The 22652-nt window shown below is 46.0% G+C and overlaps 1 protein-coding gene across 2 annotated transcripts in view; it reads right to left on the reverse strand.

Annotated features, from left to right (window-relative positions):
• Nucleotides 1-646: 646 nt before the first annotated feature.
• LOC144159342 (uncharacterized) overlaps nt 647-22652 on the reverse strand; it is a 269326-nt gene continuing 247320 nt past the window's right edge. For both annotated transcript variants that reach the window (XM_077690756.1, XM_077690757.1), the window contains exons 7-9: nt 17691-18017; nt 7197-7526; nt 647-992 (exon numbers count right to left, since the gene is read on the reverse strand). In XM_077690756.1, coding sequence (XP_077546882.1) covers nt 745-992; nt 7197-7526; nt 17691-18017 — 905 coding nt within the window. In that variant the 3' untranslated portion in view covers nt 647-744. The remainder of the gene's footprint in view (nt 993-7196; nt 7527-17690; nt 18018-22652) is intronic.

Raw genomic sequence — 22652 nt, forward strand, 5'->3', positions numbered from 1 at the left:
TTGTGCGAAAACAACTTCAACACTGTGCGGAACAAAATGACCGAAGAAAGAGCTTAATATTACCTGCATATCTCCTTCCAGTCACGTCCCTACACATCCCTTCAGTCACAGTCACACCGGTCACAGTCCCATCCCTTCACCAGCGTTGTAAGCGATGCTGATTGTGTGCTTTCACGCAGGTGCAAAATGTACGGCGTTTGGTGTAACCCCTCATTCACACAGCCCTTTTTCACCCCGTCACGTCACCGTCACGTCAACATCTTCCGTCATGGGCAACGGTTTTTCGGGCGATTTATCGCCGGAAACGGTGCGACGGTGACGGGAGGCCGAACTCTACGCTTCCGTCCCGTCAACGCGACGAGCCTGCCCCGCGGTGAACCAGCTAACCAGAAAACAAATTTTTACGGCTAAATTTAGCGCAAAGTGAGCACAAACCATTTTCTTTACGTTTTAGATTAAGCACACTTTAGATTAGATTTAGATTTAGATCAATTCGAGGCTAAACTGATCACCAGGCAGACGACCCTGTACTCTGCCGGAGATCTCCAGTGCGAACGCTACTCCATTTACGTCTCTGTCGCGGTTTCTTGACGTGACGGCGCCGTGACGGAAAAGGTGACGGCTGCGTGAATGAGGTTGCTAACGCTCAGTAGGAATTCAGACCGCCCATTCACTCGGAGCGGCTTGGCTGAGAGTAGACATTGCCGAAGTGACAAGAACAAGAAGTGAGCAATGTGGTGGTGATCAAACTCGCAATCTTCGCGTTGGGCACTTTTCAGCTGCGACACAAGCCTTGCTGTCGCAAATTTCTACCGTCAACTCAGCGTTGGCGGCTGCTCCGCAACGGGGTCTCGACCTCTTCCTTCGCTTTTTGAAGGTTCGCACGAGGTAAATTCCCAGCAGTGTTGCCAGGACGGCAGCCAAGAAGCACACCAGGGTGACCACTATGAGGATAAGAGTCCAAAGGCTTTGCGGTGATGTCTTCTTGAAATCTGCGAATGAAGAAGGAGAATCATTCTGCTTGTACAGTGTGGTAGTATACTTTGTTTAACGGCTGCTGTTATCCTTTCGTAATTTTTATAGGTGCAGGAAGGCTGCGGTACTCAATGGCCATGAGAACACGCAAAAGAATTGAGGCACGACCACGCAAGCGTGCGGCGAATTTCAGCTTCAGCAGGTTCACATGGCGTCCAAAGGAACGAGCAAACAAGCCGCTATTCCTAGCAGATGGGGTGCAAACCCCTGTCGTGTAATGGAGTAGGTTTATAGTTTACTGGCCGTCTCATTTTCATTATTAACGCTTTTTCAAAATATAATTGGACATCATCAGACACAGCCGCAGGTGGGCTTCACCGCAACGTCGCAGAACGACCAATCAGCGTGACCAACCCAGCATGTTTTTTTTTTTTTTTGCTGGGCTTCGTCATTCGCTAAATTCTTACATTTGGTCACGCTGATTGATCGTTTTGTGGCGTTGCAGTGAAGCTCACTTGCGGCCATTTCTCTGAGGGTACTCATCAAAGAACCCAACACTTGGGATCCATCATAAAGGTAGTAAAACTCGGTGCGCTGTACACCGGAACGGCGATAAAGATGAGGCCTAGTTTAACGCAGTAGCATTCCTTCTCTACTTCCGGTTCCAATTGGCGGTGAGCGCGAACACGGGCGGCGCTGCGACGCGCGCCTCTGTGACGTCAGCTTAGGGATTCTCGCATTTGTCGTCTGCTTCACTCAGGCTCGTTCTCCCTGCTGTTTCTTTGCGCTCAGTCAACGCATGATGTTCGTCCGCACCAGAATTGGCGTGTGGGTAAATTTTATCATATTAATAGGCTTAAAATCGCATACACGAGCTCATGGTGTGAGGTAAAGTTTAGTTTTGGATACCGCTACGGAAGAAACATTGCCGGCGTCGTCCCCTTCCTTGCGAAGCCTGTCCAGTGCGAAGCGCGAAGAGTCGGAGCTAGGCGTAAGCTTCTGTATTAAGCAATCTTTCGAACAAAGGGAACAGTCAGCTGCTCATGATCGACAACAGCAAAAATGGATGACCAAAACGAAATCTAGACATTTAGGGCTGTTGGCTTTGGCAGAAAGCATTACGATTCCCGGTAATCATATGTTAGGTAAAACTATTTTCGAAACCTTGCCGAACGCTCCAAAGTATTTTATCGCATCGCTTTACGTTGTCATGGCATGAAAGTATGCCGACATTAACTATGGGCTGCAAAAACTGTAGGTTATTGAGCTCCAAATAACCCACTGTGTATATAGGCACGTGCTAGTTTTATACCAGGCTCCTAACCAGTAGCAGGTTTATTGAGCGAAACGAGTCACGTCTACGTTAAAGATACAATAACACTATGTTTGTTCAGACCTGAAGGGATATTTCGATACAGTTTCTAAAGCCATATATCTTCCCGATATTCGGATATGCGTTATAGGAAAACTGTACTGAAGAGGAGGAGGAGTAGGGGGAGGAGTAGAAAACTTTATTTAACAATGAAATCGAGCTGGTTAGTGGGCCGGGTCCTCAGACCAAGACAAGAGAGTAAAAGTAATCTTCTTCAAATCATAGAACGCCATCGCGAGTAGAATAGGATTTGTTCCTTGCGCCTGAAAGGGTTGGAAAGCAATAAAGACCTGCTTGGAAATATTCATCGGTTTAGATTCTTGTAATATATGCAGGCATACTATTTATTGCGTTAGTTAGCGAGTATTTCAGGCCTTCAACACCGTAATCATGTCATCATTGTTCGGGTTGATAGTCAGTTCGTTATGACAACGATGGTTACGATAGAAATTCAGAGCACAAAAGCCGCCTTCGAGTACTGTGGACAACGTTGTTTGGGGCGCGATCGCGGTGGCGTAGCACAAACCTTCTCATTGTATTTGCATGTGAATAAACAAAGCACATTGCGGTTATGCACCTTCTTGCACGCAGCCGTAATGAAAGCCACTTTGTGAAGAAGGGCATGTATGCCATACAACCTGAACAAAATATCCACACTCCAAACACCCCCAAACCTCCTAATAAGACATTTGTGACGGTGCAGAAAAATTACTTCGTTGGAAAGAAAAAAACAAACCAGAAACATTCATCTGATACAAGACAACAACGAAAGAAATAGAAGACTGCCGTTTTATTTCCTGCTGTGCGATGTGCGTGTGGGCTCGCTGCTTGGCACGTAGCATTAGACTGTTGAGTCTTCATAAGAACATCTCAAAAATACTGCAGGAACGCCTACAGATTTTGGATACTTATCGAGGAGCTCTGAGCGCTGATCCTTGCGCGAATAAGCTAGAGAGGACGAGTTACACACGATCTTCTGACCGATGCTCTGAAGAAAGTTGTTCTCCATCTCGTCGTGTGTTGCAAACTAGTGGGGGACACAGCTTCAAATTATTCAGATGCGTCAGAAGCTGGCAAAATAACTGACTCACTAGAAATACGCTTTTTAATGCATTACACCAACAAAGAGGGCCATTTCTAGCACAGACACTGCTGCCCCTCACAAGCGGAGTGTAGCAGACGACAGCGGCGCGAATCCCTAAGCCGACGTCAGAGCAAGGGGGCGCCACTCAAACATCTCACCGCCAATTGTACGCATCACCTCTTAAAAAACTGCAACATTCATTCGAAAAGAAAATTGAGAGAAGCGCGAAAGCTTCGTTCAGTCCAAGGAAAGTGCGTCCAATCGGTCGTCAAACCTTCAAAAATCCAAATTGTGAACGAATTAGAACGAAGCCACGCGACGATTTTTCGGGAACTAAGTAAACACATCTACGAACTATCTAAATATATACTGATGCGAGGTATATGAGATGAAGGTACACTATTGTATTCCTTCCTAATGATTTATGCGTGTATTGTCTTATCTATAACCGTTCTTTTTCGCTATTTTCAAGTAACCGTTTTGACTAAAAGCCCGCTTTCACGCACGCGGCGTGTGTCCAAAAGTCTGATCAGAACTTTTCGGTCGACCAACCGATCTACGGAAAATGCATTAGTCTTGTGACAGGACGAAATTTGCTCCACTAGGAAAGCTTTCGTCTTAAAACTGATGCCAGCTTGTCCCGAAAGCCTCTCCCACCTGCTCCCGTGGGCTCTCAGCGTCCGAAAAAGCAACTAATGCCGTAGATGGCGCTGCTATTCACATTCGGTTAGAGTTCCTCTATATTGCGCGACCCTTTTCCACGCGTCGCCGTGATGACGTCAGTCCGGTTATCCAAGCCGCGCAGAGAAGCCGCCACTAGGGCTGCGCCGCAGCCGCCGACGCGGGTGGCCCCGCGCCCCGCCCAGGAACAGCAGCAGCACCAGCGTGAGCGACATCGCAGGAATCCAGCGTAGCCAACGTTACTAGATAGTTAATCTAGTAACGTTGAGCGTAGCCATGAGCGTAGCCGCCGTAAGGCGCCGTCGACCGAAGCGCTCCCGCCGCGCGTCGGCCGCCGTCGGAAGCGTGGCGGCGAGGCTCCTACACACAACCTCCTTGTCCTACACTCGCGACGGGCGGCTTTCTCGCCGTAATCCGGATAACAAGATGGCGGGCGGTCGCGCAACTCTTAGCTCCCTGCGGGAGCTATGTAGAGGAACTCTACTTTCGGTGACACATCGGCCAGGCTTAATTCAAGAGTTATGGTTAATTCGCTCACCGGAGCAGACAAACAGAAAGCCGCAAATTCTGTGTCAGTACTGCCTCAAGGAAATGTGAACCAACCAGCCTAACAACGTGTCATTCTAATATACCGCCTCTCCTTCCCGATAATCAAAGCCCCACTGCGCCACATCTCTCAATAGTTTTCAGAGTGACCATGAGGGCACAATGCAAGTTCAATTCATTGGAAAGACTGCTTTGCCCCGACAGCAATGATTGTAATCTCATTACAAGCGTTAAAGAAATTATCTAGATATTAAAGATAACAGATGAAGGATTGGTGACTCCGCAGCCACTTTCCGTCTATTTTTTTATGACGTCACAGGATCTTGTTTAGTGAGACTGGCGGCCGCCAGCCTAAGCCCAGAGTTACTCGATCTATATATATATATATATATATATATATATATATATATATATATATATATATATATATATATATATATATATAGCGAATCAGAATAGGAAATGAGGGGCTCGTTGAAAATAACACAGAAATAAGGGTTGGCAGTCGAGAAAACCTCGGAAAGCAAAGGGGAGGATGTGGTAGATCATTGAAACAGATTAAGAATTTGGAAAGAAAGAAAGAAAGTGAAGAAAAAATGCCCGCCAGGTGGGATCCGAACCCACGACCTCCAGAATACCGGTCTGGTGCGATAACCACTACGCTACCGGCGGGGCGATTTTCCCATTCACTTTCTGGGGTATTTATGTTAGGTATGTTTGTTTCCTGTGCTTGGGGGTGGTAGCCAGCGCCATTCGGACTAATCGTGGTGAAGGGGACCTTCTTTTTAACCCCCGGGTCGTGACTCGAGTGTCTACGACATGTCCAGAGTGGTCGACCAGCTTTGAACCCTCTTAAGCTTCCTTTGGCAACAAGACTGCCAGAACAGAGGCCCTCGCTATGCATGTAGCGAATCAGAATAGGAAATGAGGGGCTCGTTGAAAATAACACAGAAATAAGGGTTGGCAGTCGAGAAAACCTCGGAAAGCAAAGGGGAGGATGTGGTAGATCATTGAAACAGATTAAGAATTTGGAAAGAAAGAAAGAAAGTGAAGAAAAAATGCCCGCCAGGTGGGATCCGAACCAGACCGGTTCGGACCAGACCGGTATTCTGGAGGTCGTGGGTTCGGATCCCACCTGGCGGGCATTTTTTCTTCACTTTCTTTCTTTCTTTCCAAATTCTTAATCTGTTTCAATGATCTACCACATCCTCCCCTTTGCTTTCCGAGGTTTTCTCGACTGCCAACCCTTATTTCTATATATATATATATATATATATATATATATATATATATATATATATATATATATATATATATATATATATATATATATATATATATATATATATATATATATATATATATATATATATACCAGTTGAGAAACTCCCCTAAGGCCCCATGTCTCAAAAGGCGGTCCACGGTCGGCTTCCCTGCGCTGAGGCAAGCACGGGGCAAGTTGACGAGCCTGTCGTCTGTCGGCAGAAAGTTGAAGTAGTACTCAAGAGCTTGCGGTGATGCCGTAAGTCTTAAATAGAAAAACCAAGGAACCATAATTAAATGTTACCCTAGTTATGCTTTTTCATTTTAAAAGTGAGCTTTATTTTATTAAGCTTTGTTTTTATAGAAAGTGTTTAGCAAAGTCAAGTTTTTGTCTTCTAGGTGCCACGCGCGTAGACTTGCCCCTAAGCTTCAACGAAGCAGTGGGGCCAGCGCCGCCAGCATTGTAAAGTGGAGTTTCCTAACTGGTTTACATTGAGAACCCTGCGTAAGCCACCACCAAGAGGAGGAGTGGCATCTTTATGGTCCGCTCTCTTGAATGCCAATGTACAATCAAGACAAATGTGACTACATTTTTAGTGCTAACCCACGTTGCGTCACTCCTGCCCATAATACGTCACTGTAGCGCGAAATTTGACATTTTTTCAACATTTGTTCCGTTTTCTGCGGTTTAAAAGTCGTATTTTGTATGCGTGGAGGGGGGCTGATTAAGTTTGCCAAAACGCTAGTTCCTTCAAATTGAATTAAGTTGTGTCTTGTATTCATGGTCCCTTTAAGGGACTCTGCAACGCTTCCGATAAACGCTTTCACTCGCTCCTTCGCGCCTGGAAGCACTGCTAAAGCTGTAGTTATCTCCAGCACGGGGCGGCGCTTCTAGATTCGCTAGTCGCAGCAGATACGCCTTCCGTTTCTGCTTTGATTTGGTGGCCTTGTTTCTAAAGTGGCGGTCGAATGCGTTCATTGCTGCAATTGAATGAATTCCATCCAATAGCCGCTACACTTCAGTGATGACGTATATACAGCTGTCGAAGAACGCCAAGAGCGGGAAAGAGAGAAAAATCTTTTGAGCAATTTTTCAAGTTATCTGATCGGCATAGAGCAATGAATTTTTGTGGAAATACGTTGCGAACTCCTAATCTAAGTTCTGAATATGCTGGTTGGCTACGTTCCGCAAGCATTTAAGATTTCAAAAAAATAAAGCTGAAAAAGTGTTGCAGGGCCCCTTTAAGCAGGAGATTATACACAATGCAGGCTAACCTCCACGGCCCGTGAGCGTCTGAGCAGGGCTGAGGGTACGGACGTAGGTTCGGAAGGTCGCCTCCGGAGGCATCCGAACCACGACCAGATAGTCGGTGGAAGGACGGAGTCGGGTTATGAAGACGGGACTCATGTCCCGGGTCCAGAAGCTGCGCTCGGAGCGGTTCCGTGAGCCTGGGTCGAACACTTCGACCCGCAGTCGCCGCTGCCATCGCCCCGGCGGCGGGGTTATCGCCTGCTTGTCGCTGGGTGGCGCTGTGCACGTTAACGAGAAGGACGTGTCGGTGTAATTTGCCGCGATGCACGCCAAGCCACCGGACGAGGTTTCACCTGCGTAGAAAATGGAAAAACCTTGAGTCATCCCAGTCTGTGAAAGAAGAATGACCAGCGAGGCTGTGTTCAGTGGAAGGAGGGCAGGAAACGAAACACGTTTGTTTGTCATTTCCGATTGAGTATTCTTCCAAGGCAAAAACCAGCTGGATGAAACTTGGAAGGACGGCATTTTTATTCTTGGAGACAAGCATGGGGCTGTACGTTCCTGCTCGTAGAAGCCCGTCTGTTGACTGGAATTCCAAAGTATTTACAACTTCAGTGTGGACGTCATTATACATGAAACTGGAGTAAAGTTATAATCGTCTTAGTGGATAATTTTCGTACAATTTGTTTCGGGATAGCTTGAATTCAACAAATGTTACACATTTTTTCTGTAACCTTACTCCCTCCGTAGAGGGCCATGTGTCGACAGCGGGCGAGAATTCCGTAACGTTTATAACTTCACTGTCAACTATGACGAGTGAATCAAACTCCTTGCGGTCATTTTCAGTATGATTCTTTTCAAGATGCCTATTGTAGATTAAGGGCTACAGACCATTCGCGAGAAACCGGAAACCTTTTTTTTTTTTCGTTTCAACGCCACGCGCAGACGGACGGACATCGACAACCACCGGAGGGTAACTAAATACAGCTTCGTTGTAAAACTGCCGTTGTCAGTCACATTCGATGTTTATATAGTACTGTCGCTCTGTCCGCGATTCTTTTAAGACGATGCTGGCTGTGTGTCAAGATAGGCCGTGATGGACTCACCAACAAAACAGGGCTTGGAATTACGAAAGGTAACAACCACGCCCTGTCGAGGCTTAGTATCGGAGGAGTACTTTAGCGCAGCAAGGGTAACGGGTTCTGTAACTCACGGCGAGGCCGCCAAGAGGAGACAAATGTGCGCGCTATGCTGTGAACGTTAAAGCACACAAATGTGTTCAAAATAGATCCAGACTGATGTACTACTGCGGGCCGTATACCTCGATTCCTTTTAAGTCGCCAGGATCAGCAGCGGAAAATACCCCAAAGTGCTGTGTTCATTTTTAACAACTAAGTATAATGAAGGGCAACCGATATGACGAGCAAAGAAATCTTGTGAGTACAGTGACTAACAAATAAACAAAACTATACAAGTGTGGCTCGCTGGGCCAGTTGGTGCATTCTGTCGTTTTGGAATAAAACCAGTGAAAATACAACAAAGACACCAAGCAACGCGTGGGTGTGGTCCTTTTTTGCCTCCTGTGGTATTTTTATTTATTTATTTATTTAATTATTTATTTACAGTACCCTCGGAGCCAAAATTGAATCTGAGAGGGGAGTTCATTGTAACAGTATAGTAAAAGCAGCAAAATAAAAAGGAGGAGGAGGACATAGCCTTTATTACATTAGGAAGACGCTAGGTCAAGTGGGAGAAGTGGGAGTAGAGGGTGGGGTATTCGAGGCTTGGGACATCTTGAAAATAAACCGTTCAAGTTGAAGCTGGTTGGCTCCTTACGAAGGCGGAAGAGGCCACGTGGGGTGAGGAGAGCAGGCTCACGGCTCTAAACTGCTCGCGCTAGACCGCTTTCTAGAGAGTAGTGCGCAATTAAAGTCAGCGTGGAGGGTTCCAGTGTTCGAGGGTCGATGTATGAGGAGGAGGCATTTGGAGGAGGGTCGAAGTTTCTGTAACGCGTAAAAATGGCTTCTAAACATACAGTCATAGCTTAAGCATAGTAAGGCAAGTAGAAAGATAACGAATTGTTTTCTAATTATACAATATCAGCTGATGCATAAAAATGTGACGGGAAAAAAGACCCTATAATTATACAATGTATTAGCTATTGTGTTCTGAAATGACTCATGACCAATAATGGCAGCGGTTGATGCAGGAAGGTGGTTTCCATTCGACTGAAGTCTTGGGTTAAAAAACTAAAAAAATGCATTTCTTCTTGACAATGGTATTCCTACTTGCTTGGACCGTGCTGGTATTCCAGCATGGTCCAAGCGAGACGAGATAAAATGCGGAGGCAAAATACGCTGATGATGTAGTTGTGGGTGACCAAATACATTATGGAACAGACAGAGACGGAAACGTTTTCGGCGACAAAATAATGGTGGCAGTTGAAGGGAACATTTCATGGAAGTTATGTAGCAGTGCGATAAAAGTTAGAAAGAATGGAACGAAGAAGTTATTTTCTACAACTTCGAGTGATTGAGTCAGAGTACGGTAACATGGATCCCGCACTGACGCCGGCATACTCAAGTTTGCGACAAATTAATGTATTGTACATGCGCAATATATGTGATGGAAGGGCCTCTGAAATGTTTTGTTGGAGGTATCCTTATGTGCGGTTAGCATTGGCAGTACTCGGTGCGAGTGTCCATGTGAGATCGGATAAAATGTGAACACCAAGGCATTTATAAGATGGCACATGATCTAAACGGGAGTTAACAATAAAGTAAGGTGTTAATTGGTGAGCTGTTTTGGTGCTACGTAATTGCTTACATTTGTTAGCGTTCTGTCCCATGAGCCATGTTTCGCACAAGGAAGAAATAGCGTAAAGATTGGACTGCAAGGAGGTTATGTCATGGTCACAAGCTATTTGCCTGTACAAAACACAGCCGTTGGCGAATAAATGAATGTTAGAATAAACGCATGCTGGCAAATCGTTAATGTAAATAAGGAAGAGAAAAGGACCAAGCACTGAGCCTTGTGGCACTCCGGAGTGGACACGTGGCAGCTCAGAGTTGAAATGATTAGAGGACACAAGCTGAAAACGGCTGATAAAACAAATTCTCAAGCCAAGACAAAAGTTTGGAATAAAAGTTTAACTGATGAAGTTTAAACAACAATATTTTTTTGTGACACACCTTGTCAAATGATTTGGAAAAGTCAAGGAAAATGCAATCTGCAATAGAGGACTGGTCAAGAAAAGAATGCAGTTTATGATTGAACAACGCAAGCTGCATTTCACATGAGTACGTTGTTCCGAAAGTGTTATTGTGGTAAAGGTAAATAAGAGTTGGATTCCAAAAATTGAGCTAGATTAGAGTAAAATATATGTTCAGTTAGTTTGCATAGTACGGAATGGTAATTAAGGGGTGAGTGTCTGTTACGGTATTTGTAGAGTGGAACTACTTTCCCGATGTTAATTGAGCTGGTAGGACCCTATGATCAAGCGACTTCTGAAAAATGTTTGTTAGTATTGTGGAAGAATAGAAACTAGTACTAAGCAAAAAATTTGAATTGATCAAGTCGCAACCAGGAGCAGTTGATGTTTTAATGACCTAATAAGTTTTTATACACCACAAGAGTCGTTGGTATTGATTGATTGATTGTAGGATTTTAAGGATCAAATGCGTTTATTGCTACAACAGAAAGGAAGCCGTCAATATGTTGTTTGTAGGGTTTAACGCACCGACGCAACGCAGGCGATGAGGTTCGCCGAAGTGGAGGGCTCCGGATTAAATTTGACCACCTGGGGATCTTTAACGTGCACCGAAATCTCGTACACACGGGTGTTTTTGCTTTTCGCCTACATCAGAAAAGCGGCCTACATCAGAAAATCGAACACGCGACCTCAGCGCAACGCCTTAGCCACTGAGCCATCGCGGCGGGTAAGAGTCGTTGGTAAGTGAAGGCATCTGGCTGTGACTGTAATTGCGATGTAAGGGAAGTAGGACATTATTCGTTTCAGAAAAGTTGAATCAAAAGACTGTGTTCCCGACTTCTACACACCGGTTAGGTGCGATAGAGGTATTACTATTATCAGAAAGCGTTAAATAGTCGCCATATTTAGGGGGTTTGTACGCGTCGAGCCTTTTTAGCGCCAGAAATTAACATCGATGGCAACGTATTAATCGAAATAAATTTCTTTGGTATGTTTAAAGAGAGTTGACTTAATCTCTGGATGCCTCCTGGTAGGCAGACCACTGAAGAAAGCTGGGAGGCAGCCTGCCTAACTTGTACAAATGCTTCTTAGGTTAGAAAAGGGTTTCAAGTAGGTAGAGCACCATAGTGCGTTATTATTAGACAGTACAGTGAGAGTGGGTATGTACTTATCTGTTGGTTTATTAATCACAAAACATGCCCGAATCGGTTTCGTTGTATTCTCGCTTGTTCTAGTCCAAAACATAACTAGTTGAGCTGGTTGGTTCATTGCTACAGTAGAAAGACGAATAGGACGCTAAACGGTGCCCCATTGGTCTCTTGATATCTGTATATGTCTCTTGTATGTCTTGCCTCGTCTTCGTACGGTACGTTTAGTTCCCTATTCGTCGTCTTTCTGCGGTAGCTAACAAAACTGTTTGGAACCAACACTACCTGCGGTTTAAGTCGAAAACACTTGTGTAGTCGCTGCCTAACGTTACTGCCCTGTTCTCGCCGGCAATTCTTTATTTTATATGTGGATTCATACGGCGAAATTGAGTCAACAAGTAACTAACTGCTGTGTGGCAACATCATATCTTAATCAATGTTAGTAGTAATCGCTTTCATCATCAGCAGCAGCAGCCTGTCTACGCCCACTGCAGGGCAAAGACCTCTCCCATAGATCGCAAGTTATAGCGGTCCTGTGCTAACTGCAACCGGTTTATCCCCGCAAACTTCTTGATTCGTCTGCCCACATAACTTTCTGCCGCCCCCTGCCACGCCTGCCTTCTCTTCGGATCCACTCTGTTACCCTTAACGACCAACGGTTATCTTGCCTTCGCATTACATGCCCTACCCACGCCCATTTCTTCTTCTTAACTTTGAGTAACTCTCTTGGAGTAACTAACTTAAAGCTTTATCTTGGAGTAACTAATTGGAAAAGTACGTGCACGTCTGTCCCGGCGGCTTCTCTATTGCGAGACGTGCCACTAACGGGAGAAAACAGTGAAAGTAGAAGAAGACGGCAACAAGTTTTAGACATCAGGCGAAACACAACAAAAGCTAACCTAAACGGCACACGGGACAGAACGAAACAAGCTAAAACGTCTAAGCGGGAAAGCTGATAGAAAGGTATAGGAAGGACCTCAGTAAAAGTGTTCATATCTGAACCACATATCAAACGTTCGGAAAAAATAGCGGGACGAGTTGGAAACAGCCCACGGCAGTGAATGCTAATAATCTCCAAATATACGTGGCACCTCGCTAAATTATCTCAACGTAGACGGTGGCTTCCAGGAAAGGTTCATATAAGCCACGCGCCCCGATAGAGAATCGACAGAGAAAAGTGCGGCGCTTATGGGGAGTATTTCTTTGCTTTACTGGACGTACAGCCGGCACCGTAAACACCACATGATGAATGTCCGGGAGTGGCTCATTGCCGGAAGGAGATGGATAGGACGCTGCGCTCACTTCCGGCAACAAAGCTTGCCTTTGGGCTGGTTGTGTACACATGACACGTTAAAAAACAGCGCGAAAAACTCGGACAGGGAGAGGGCAAACAGACACGAGTGCTGACGAGCAACTTGTGACATTTTATTAGAGTTGGCAAAAAATAGACGAAGGAAACAACGTAATCATACGCCAGTAAAAACGAAATAACAGAGATCAAAAAGGGGCGTCGGGTGTAAAAGGCGAAAAACACACACAAATTTCTTTTCATCTGGCCAGATACGCAATCTCCCGCTTAAAGAGTGTCACGGAAGGCGAACGCACGCATTCCTCGCCATTAATGCTTATGACTGAAGCCTCAAAGATTTCGCGGGATCTTGCGTCACGGTACCGTTTTAAAGGAGCCATGAAGAGAAAATACAACTTCGTGCAATTTGAAAGAACTAGGATTCAGTATCTCACTCAGCTCCATTACAGCCCCAAAAGATGTTTTTTTAACAAAAAAAAGCAAGCAATATTTAAAAACTTTCAAATTTTCCGCCACAGTGACGTGTTATGAGCAAGAATGACGTCATATGGGCCAACAATAAAACATAATTATCAGTGCGTTAACTGCACGTTAGCATTCAAGTGATGCGGTCAAATGGAACCAGAGGCCCCATTACAGACGTCCAGTCATGTGTCGTCGCGACAGGTCAATTAGGCGGCCGCCAATCGCACAAACAAGGTTCCGTGACGTCATAGAAAAGTTGCGGGAAATTGGCCAGGGGGTCGCGACTGCTTCACACGTTTTCTTTAATATCTCCGTTATTTGTTCGAAGATTGCGATGATATTGGTATCACTGTTATCGGGACTAAGCAGTCTTTCTAATAAACCCAACTTGTATTTTGTCTTCATGGCTCCTTTAAGATGCACGTTTCGTTGAGCTTGGGGTAGCAATTTTTGCAATTCTTGCAGTGTAAGGCAAGATTGCCTCCTGTTCCTGTGCGCATGTTATTTGCGTGCTCACGAAGACGGTCGTTGAGGCACCTGTCACTCTGGCCCGCATGAAAGTGGGATCTCATGTACTACAGAGTCCACGCATTTAACATACTGTTTTTCATGCTTTTTCCGACATTCAGCCCTGGGATCCTTTCCATCATTCACCATGGTGCACAAGGTGGCTAGTTTGTTAGGCGCTAAAAAAACTGTCCGCACTCCTGCTTTGCCTTCTGTCTTTTTCAGGGGGTGTGACACGCCGCGTACGTAGGAGATTACGTTCAGGTGGCCCCTGGCATTCTCTTGCGACCTTTTTTTGTCCCGTTGGAATACACCCGTTTCAAAACAGTTTCCGCTGAGCTGCACAGCAATGGATTGGGATACCCTGCCGAAGTGAGTCTGCTGACCTGGCTGTCCAAGCTCTCCGTCATCATGTGGCGGCAGCACCTAGTCACTGCGTTTCGAGTGGCTGCCACGGCTATCCCACGTTTTACCACCTTCGAGTGTGCTCCGGCGAGGGGTGCCATCTTTACTAACTACTGAGCGGTTAAGAATCATGACCTGAACCACCCTTACAATCTGCCCTGAAGCTCTAGCAGTCTTTTTCTTTTTCAAAATTTCCCAGAGCATGTGGCTTTCATTCTCGGGCATGCCTAGAGGTCCCGCGAGAAAGAAGAAAGGAAACGTGGGAACGTGAAAGCAACACTTTTTGGTTTTTTGCGCCTCTACTGATTTCGCTGGGATTCGGGAGATTCGAAACAAGAATGCGGGTTCTAGGGAATGGGGATCGTAGAAACGTTACATGAAGTATTTGTTGTTTAAAATGAATGTCAAAATCAAGAGATTTCAGAAAAGCCTGAATATGCTCCGTACAGCGTCGTATATTGTCAACCACAACGCGAAACGGTTGAATTATTCTCTTCCACAAACTTTGCGCGGTCAATGGAGTTCCTGAAGAGGGAAGGTGCATAAACACCATAGTTTTGCATGAACGACATTTGCAAAACGAGTGGAAGAGAAAGAGCTTGAATATATAACGAGTATTTGAAGAGCTTGACAAGTTTTAATGATATAGGAAATTTAGGTTTGGGGCCGGCACGACCAGCACAATAAAAAGCGACATTATATCGAATTGCGCTATATATATATATATATATATATATATATATATATATATATATATATAGTTGAGAAAATGGTAGACGCAAGATTAAAAACAAAAAAAGTGGTTTTCGAAACGTGGTCCTCCAGTCGAAACGTCAGTAAACCACTGTTTTTGTTTTTAATCGCGCGTCTACCATTTTCTCAACTATTTCTTCTGGCTCCTCGAGAAGTTTCTTCTACTGCTTATATATATTGTGGTGTATGTACATAGGGGCAACCACGATAAAAGGACACAAATCGGACGGAACAAGGCGGCACGAGTCGCTGTTTATTTCATACTAAAAGGCGGTGACGTACATATAGTCTATAGAAGGGCACTGATATTGCTCAGTCGTGGTAAAAAAAAAAGAAAACGCACAAAAAGTAGGAAGCATACCCGGAAGACCTAGGTTGACACCAACAATACATGTGAACGCATGCCTATGGCATGTGGGGATGACGGCACGCAAGATTGCTTTCTTTCTCATGAGGGAAGACCCCTTGAAGGAAGGTTGGTTCCTATTTTGTCAGCCGGATTGACGCGTGCTGAGGAACCCGACCGCCTCCTTGGTTATGTGAAAGACCTCAACAATCTCGCGTGAAGTCTCCGCTTTGGCGCGGACCAATACGTGAGTGCTTATGAACCCCGGTCCGAACTCGCACGCTTGGTAATGGAGTGACAGATTTTTCTATGCTTGCATCTCCTGACTGTCAAAAGAGGAATGCAACTTCAAGCAAGCAAGGCTTCCATCATGAGAAAGGAAGCAATCTTGCACGCCGTCATCCCCACATGCCTGCAAGCTTGCGGTCACAAATATTGTCGTTGTCAACATAGGCCTTCCTGGTGTGCTTTATCATTTCAACGTAGTGTTTTCTTGCTGGGTATACCCAAACTCAGCGCCTCTGTATATACGCACTTCACCGACGTTTTGTAAGAAATAAACAGCCGGAAGTTCGCGCCTCGTTTCGTCCACTTGTCGCCCTTTTGTCGTTGTAACACGTAGCACAATTCAAGATGATGCAGTACAACTGACCTCTTTCGTCGTCCTTGCAAAAAAAAAAAAAAAAAGGCGATGCTTAAAATTCTGCCGTGGTTTTAGAAGTCATGGTTCAGAAATAAAAGGCAGTATTTTCTCCGCCCTGGTTTTATGCCGCTTATTGCAATCTCCGAACCAAGTAAATTCTTTCTTATGATCGTGCTTTCCCGCCAGAAATTTTAACAGCGTGGCTGATTAAGCTTGAGCTTGGTCCGGCGGCGTTAGCAAAAAAAAAAAAGAAATAAAAAAAGCTCATCCGATGCCAGCCATTCGGCGTGAACAGGCGCGCCGAGCCTCGGATGACTTCGCGCAGCTACGTAGGCGAAGCCGACCCGGGTCTAGCTGTGACATCAATGCGCCGACACGGCGACTTTGCGACTCACAAGGGGACAGAGCGCCTCGTGACTCCGAGCCGAGCACATCGCTGAAGCTCCCGCAAAACATGCGTCGGTCGAAGAAGTATGTAATTCCCGAAAAAAAAGAAGAAGCACAGCGTGAACGCCGTCCTGTCGTGGCTCGAGAGCATACGAGACGGTTACGATCCAACCCCGAGAACCGCGCCGAAGCCGTCGCGCCTAAACGGCAACGACGAGCGGAAGATTCCGAGTACACTCTTAAGCAAAAGGGAGCGAAGTAGGGACTAAAATACGGCCGTTAGTTTTCGCGGGCAACCGTTCATCTTGAAGGGGAGTAACTGTGGCAGAGTGTGGGCCGTGTGCACAAATGCGGACTATGTGTTCGTCCCCACCGATCCTTAAGGAGTAACGGGAAGACGCAACGCATGCTTTCAGTCTCTTTGCTGCGTCGTTAATCCCTTGTAATGGCGTTGTCATTGCCATTTCGCGCATATGTCCGTGACAGTTTTATATTTTCAAAACACAAATCCTTGCAGTCAGTGGGTCTTTTACATATTCCCACGGGAGAAAATATTGATGCTAATTATAGGAAAAGCGCCTAGGTTAATCGAACGGCGGGTAATGGCGAGGAGCGCCGAAGCGCGATCTACAAACGCTTCTCAGCGAGGTTATGTTGATACACTGTGTTGCACACGATTCGGGCGAGGTAATGACGGCCAATGAAAGATTTCAAGCTCGTTAACCAGAAGACATATATTAGTGACAATAGCAAACGTTGATCCCCAAGCGTAATGTACATGCTTATGTTGAACGCATTACTTGCTGTTGACAACAACTGCAACTTAAAAATGCTCGCTGCAGCTAAGCGTCTTGAAGTTATCTTTTACACTCGGTACATAATTGCCTTGTGCACCAAAGCTATATAAATGCTGCAACTGCTGTAAAACCCGACTGCATTTCCCAGTCCCGATCGTCTCGCAACGCTAACTTGAAGAATTCATGGCTAAGCGACACCGAATTTGGTTTCGCCTATGCAGGAAAATATGGACTGTTTCCCTATGCTGACACTCACACAGACGACCGCTTTCATATACAATACCTAGAGCACTTAACATATGTAGCGAATTCTTAGAATATACATAGTTTGCGCTAATTTGTGCGAACACGAATGATTAGTCCGACTACCCAGCCAGCTGTCTCATCTAGGCGACGATTTGGCTGTTCTTTACGCAGGCACGAAGACAAGAAAAAAAAAAAAAAAGGCAGGGGAAGTTCAGAGCCGTTCTGCTGTCTCCCCTCTGCCTCTATATTTTTTTTTTGTGATGCTGTCTCTGAACAGAAGCGCAAGGTAAGGGTTCGTACTTTCCCGCGTGAATTTGAAGCGACACCGCTTTATCTGCATTCCCACGCTGTTCTCGGCCCAGCATGCGAGCACACCGCTGAAGAGCGAAGCGCCTGGGACGATTTCGAGCCGATTGGAATCCGTCACTCGCGGTCTCCGCGTCGTTCGTCGGCCGGAACTCCTGCGGTCCCTCTTGTTCCCTGCTGGGCGGTCGGTGTCGTTCTGAACAAGCCAGAAGTAGAGCAAGCCGTCGCTCGGATCGGCTCGGACGTCGCAGGTGACATTCACCGCGACGCCCGTCTCCGCCGGCAACACCTGGTCGTCGTCCGATACACACCGGGGCGGATCTGCGAAGTAAAAACAGAAAATGAAGGAAGTTCACTCTAACGCGTAAGATTTGAAAGCAGCGAAGCTGTTCGCAACCTTCACGACCGTCACGACGGTTTGTGCCCGCGATTGCAGCCGATTTCTTCCTTGTTCACTACCGCAACGATCTTTACTCAACCTAGAAACTCGATCTATTGCACGAGCCATACACGCCGCTACCACCCATATAGTTCGTCCGCAAACGCCCATCATCATCGTCACCGATTCGCAAGCCGCCTGCAGGCAATTGATCAGAAATGATCTGCACCACCGCACAGCCCGCCTTACCAAAGACGCGCTCGACTACAAACCGTACAAGTTCCACATTATTTGGACTCCTGGGCACGAGGGTTTGGCAGGAAATGAGCAGGCACATACGCTCGCCCGAGCAACTATTTACCGGGCACCTGACCAGCTCTCACCAACCTCAAGCGGTACACAGCCGTCCTTAAGTGATGCACAGCCGTCTTTTAGCCCGCGCGAATACCTCGAGTCTTTTCGAGCGCAGCGCAAGGTACATCCCTCCCCCCATCGTACACTCACAAGGCGGCAGTCCGTCCTCCTCCGACAGATTCAGACAAACACATTACCCACTGAACATCTCACACATCGCTTTCGAAATTTACCCGGCACCCCTACTTGCTCGTTCTGCGGAGGTTACCCAAACATATTCCACACAATATGGGCCTGTGATCGACATCCAAAGTTGACCCCCATCCCGAATCCAACTCTAGCATCCTGGGAGGCAAGTCTGGCTGACCCCAGCGCTGCGACACAGCTCCTGCTGACGTCCAGAGCGGAGGAAGCCATGGCCACGGCTTCCCAAGACGGCGCCCTGGACTAAGGGTGCTCAGGAAAATAAAGTTTACTTCCTTCCTTCCTTTGTCGCTGTATAGGCGAAGAAGAAGCAAATCGAAGCAGAACAAACGAACGAACGAACGAACGGAACGTGCACACAAACTAGGCTCCCGCAGGTGCAACGTGTACCCGATCACGTGTTCTGTGTCGAACAGGTGGCGTGATTAATCTCCCCATAGTCGCAGCCGGGTGGGTAAGGCGTTTGACTCTTGGGTGCGAAGTCACGGTCGTAGCTGAGTGGGTAAGACGGCTGACTCCGACTTCGTTGGTCTACCACACAGAGATTCAAAGGTTGCCGGTGCTGGTGATTTCTTTTTTTATACTGTATACTAAGCTTTGTGAAACGCGGGAATCAACGAAATGCTAAACAGCTTTTCTGTTAAAACTTAACAGAGATGATGATTGCGCGTGCCCACCATAACGCTTGATGTTTTCAAAGGAACACTATGAACTTTTTAGGTTGTGCATGCGAAACTTGTTATGAATCTGAAAAAATGGCACATTCCCTACCACGAACGGGCTATGAAAAACAGCCATTACATAATGCATTGCTATCATTACGAACACAGTATCGGATGAGTGAACGACACTTGTCAATTTGTTTTATATATACCTATATCAATAAATGCGTACCCACGTTACCTTAGATATTACAGAAGGGTCTTTCTTAGCTAAAAATGTTTTTTATATTGTGATATTATTGCCAATGCCTTACTTATTTTGTTGAAAACAAACCGTTCTTCCTTATGTGACTGTGATTACCGTACTGTATTTTTATGTATGCAAGCATTTTATGGGCCGCAACCTCATTATGAGGGATGCTGTTGCTGGAAACTTTGTGTAATCTTAATCGTGTACTTTAGGTTTTATTTGCGAGTGTTAGTTTACAACATTTTACGAAAATTTTCTATTTTTGTAAGCTTCAGCTACAAATGCAATTCATATACGGATTGACGGGGCACAGACCCCGCCAAGTCGCATATGAATAGCCTTTTGTCTGTGCTCCTAGCATTTGTACATATGGATGTCAAATAAAGCTTGATTGATTGATTGATTGATTGATTGACTGATTGATTGATTGATTGATTGATTGATTGATTGATTGATTGATTGATTGATTGATTGATTGATTGATTGATTGATTGATTGATTGATTGATTGATTGATTGAGGTTGTAAGCGTAAATGTCCGCTTGAACTCCTGCGACGCTTTGCTCACCCTCGCGTTGTTGAAGGGCTTCGTGCTTTTGACGCTAGAGACGTTTTGCTTCATGAACGGCCTTAAAGGGGCCATGCAGACAGAACACTAGTTTAGTTCATTCGAAAGATTGCCTCGTTAGAATCACACTGACACCGCGTTTAACGTAAACTTCGCTAAATAAGCACATAATTAAAAAAGAAAGGCAATGGTCATGTGACTCACTAGCTCTTTTCCGGCACGAAAACTTACGACGTCATATTCACAGCTGTGCGATTGGCTGAGGCCGGAAAAAGCAAACGCAAGTTAGGCAGGGCGTATAAGCTTGCAGAACGAGCTATTTTCACTTAACAATGCATATTCATTTTATAGCGGTAAGAATGGTGGGGTGAAACAATGGGAGTTACGAAAGTACGCGTAAACACAGAAGTACCAGTGCGTACTGTTGTTGGTACTGCGCCCACTATGCTTGTTATAGCGGCACAGCAGTGCGATGCTTTGGGGTCGCCTCGGATGACACTGCCCGAATGGCGTAAGTGCTATTGTCTTACGTGTCCCTATTTGTCAAACATACCCCATGTTTTACGTAACGATTACTACCTACCGTAACAAAAGCAAGCCAGGTGCGAATGCGGATAAAAACAAAGCAAAGGCGACTAGCGGTGCGGAGTAGTATGGGGGTGCCATCTAGGAGGACTGACGGTAAAGAAGGCTCCGCAGTGCGATGCAGACTGAACAGCGCACCTGGAGTTTACTTGAAGACCCGTCCATGTGACGCCATGACAGGCGCCAGGAAACACACGATTTGCCGAAAGACTAAAAATTTTAATCTGAATTGATTAATTTCTCAGTGAATAAAGCATCGTTTGCTGCTGGACAAGTTGTGAGGACACTCTTAGACACCAAATCTTTCGAATAAAACAAACTTGTTTTTTTTTTGTCTGCATGGCCCCTTTAACGCTTTAGAATGGCTTCGATCTGCCTGCTACGCGTTGCGCATCTGCTCGTCCCTGCCATCGTGTACTTAATAAGTTCGATTTCGCTCGCTTGGCTGCGTTCTTCCGATCCCTGAGTTCATCTGCGGTGTACTGACACAGACAGACAGACAGACAGACAGACAGACAGACAGACAGACAGACAGACAGACAGACAGACAGACAGACAGACAGACAGACAGACAGACAGACAGACAGACAGACAGACAGACAGACAGACAGACAGACAGACAGACAGACAGACAGACAGACAGACAGACAGACAGACCTAATAAAGGGCTATAAAGCAAAATAAAAGCCCAACCCGTACCACATACGTATCACGGGTGACGCCAATTAAAAATAAACGAACTGGACCGAAGTCATAAACAATTTTTAAGAGACTGGAAAAGAAGAAAGAAAGAAGAAAGAAGAGAGATTTACCGCGCGAAACCAAGCCAAGAGAGGGGAGGCAATCAGCGGTATTTTTTTTAAACGAATATGTGAAAGCTCAGTTATGAATAAACATGTCGTTTTTCATACATGTGATCTTGATATGCAAACATATATCATGTTTAAGTGGTTCCTCGACGGTGAAATCTCATGCTCAATGTCGACTCCTCTTGATCAGTTGATCCTATGGAACGCTTCCCAAGAAGCCATGTCACGGGTTCAGACGCCGACGCCAAATATTTTTTCGCTCAATGGGCCATTTAATGCTTTCCGCATTAAAATTCAATGCTATGCCGGCGAAGTCGAGCTTCCTAAAAGAAACATCGACACTGTATTCAATAGTTCAGTAGCTCAGCTTTGCCGATGTATATACGTGCAGAGGAAACATCTGTGTGCTGAGAAAAGAAGCGAAAATTCCGCATAACATTTTGACCCGCCGCCCCACCGGGAACTGGGCCACGAGGAGGCGATACATCTAAGAAGACTCCAAACGGCGTCGACAACTTCGCCGGCCTCCTTACACCAAATGTACCCGGACGAGTACCCGAGTGACCAGTGCAGTGTGTGTAAGAAAGGACCGGCCAACCGGTGGCACATCATGTGGGACTGTGCCACCGACCCAGACGGCGCGCACTTCGAAGAGTATCCGGAGGAACTCCAGAGAGCCCGCGAATCTACAAGCAAGACAGACCAGCCATGGGCCATCCAGCAGGTCTTCGCCGCGCTCGAAAGGCACGGGCTCCGTAAAACGGGCTTGTGACGAGTAGGGTCGCAGAAGAAGGCGCGACGCCAGGCCACGTCGAGGCGGAGCCGTAACCCGGCTCCTGCCTACTGTAGGGTTTGTTTCAATAAAGTCCTTTCCTGTCCTGTTTGCAAGTTAATGAAGTCAAGGGAAGGTGCGCGCTATGGTCTCTTACCTTTACGGTAATCCCTTATGGGGCGAATTGCTCACAGAATCTTTGTAGAAGGCTAACACGTGAGGCAAGAAGCAACACGCTTCGAGCTATACTTACTTCGAGCTATACTTAGTGAGCACACGTTTTTCCTCCGCCAGGTACTCATGGATTTAAAAGCTATAAATGAAAGAGAATGTAGAATTTAAATCGCACCCTGTAATGGGGGCGCAGCCGATAA

Source organism: Haemaphysalis longicornis, unplaced genomic scaffold (genome assembly GCF_048455015.1).
Source record: "Haemaphysalis longicornis isolate Haplotype H1 unplaced genomic scaffold, Haemaphysalis longicornis Haplotype H1 scaffold_10, whole genome shotgun sequence".
NCBI classification, from domain to species: Eukaryota; Metazoa; Arthropoda; class Arachnida; order Ixodida; family Ixodidae; genus Haemaphysalis; species Haemaphysalis longicornis.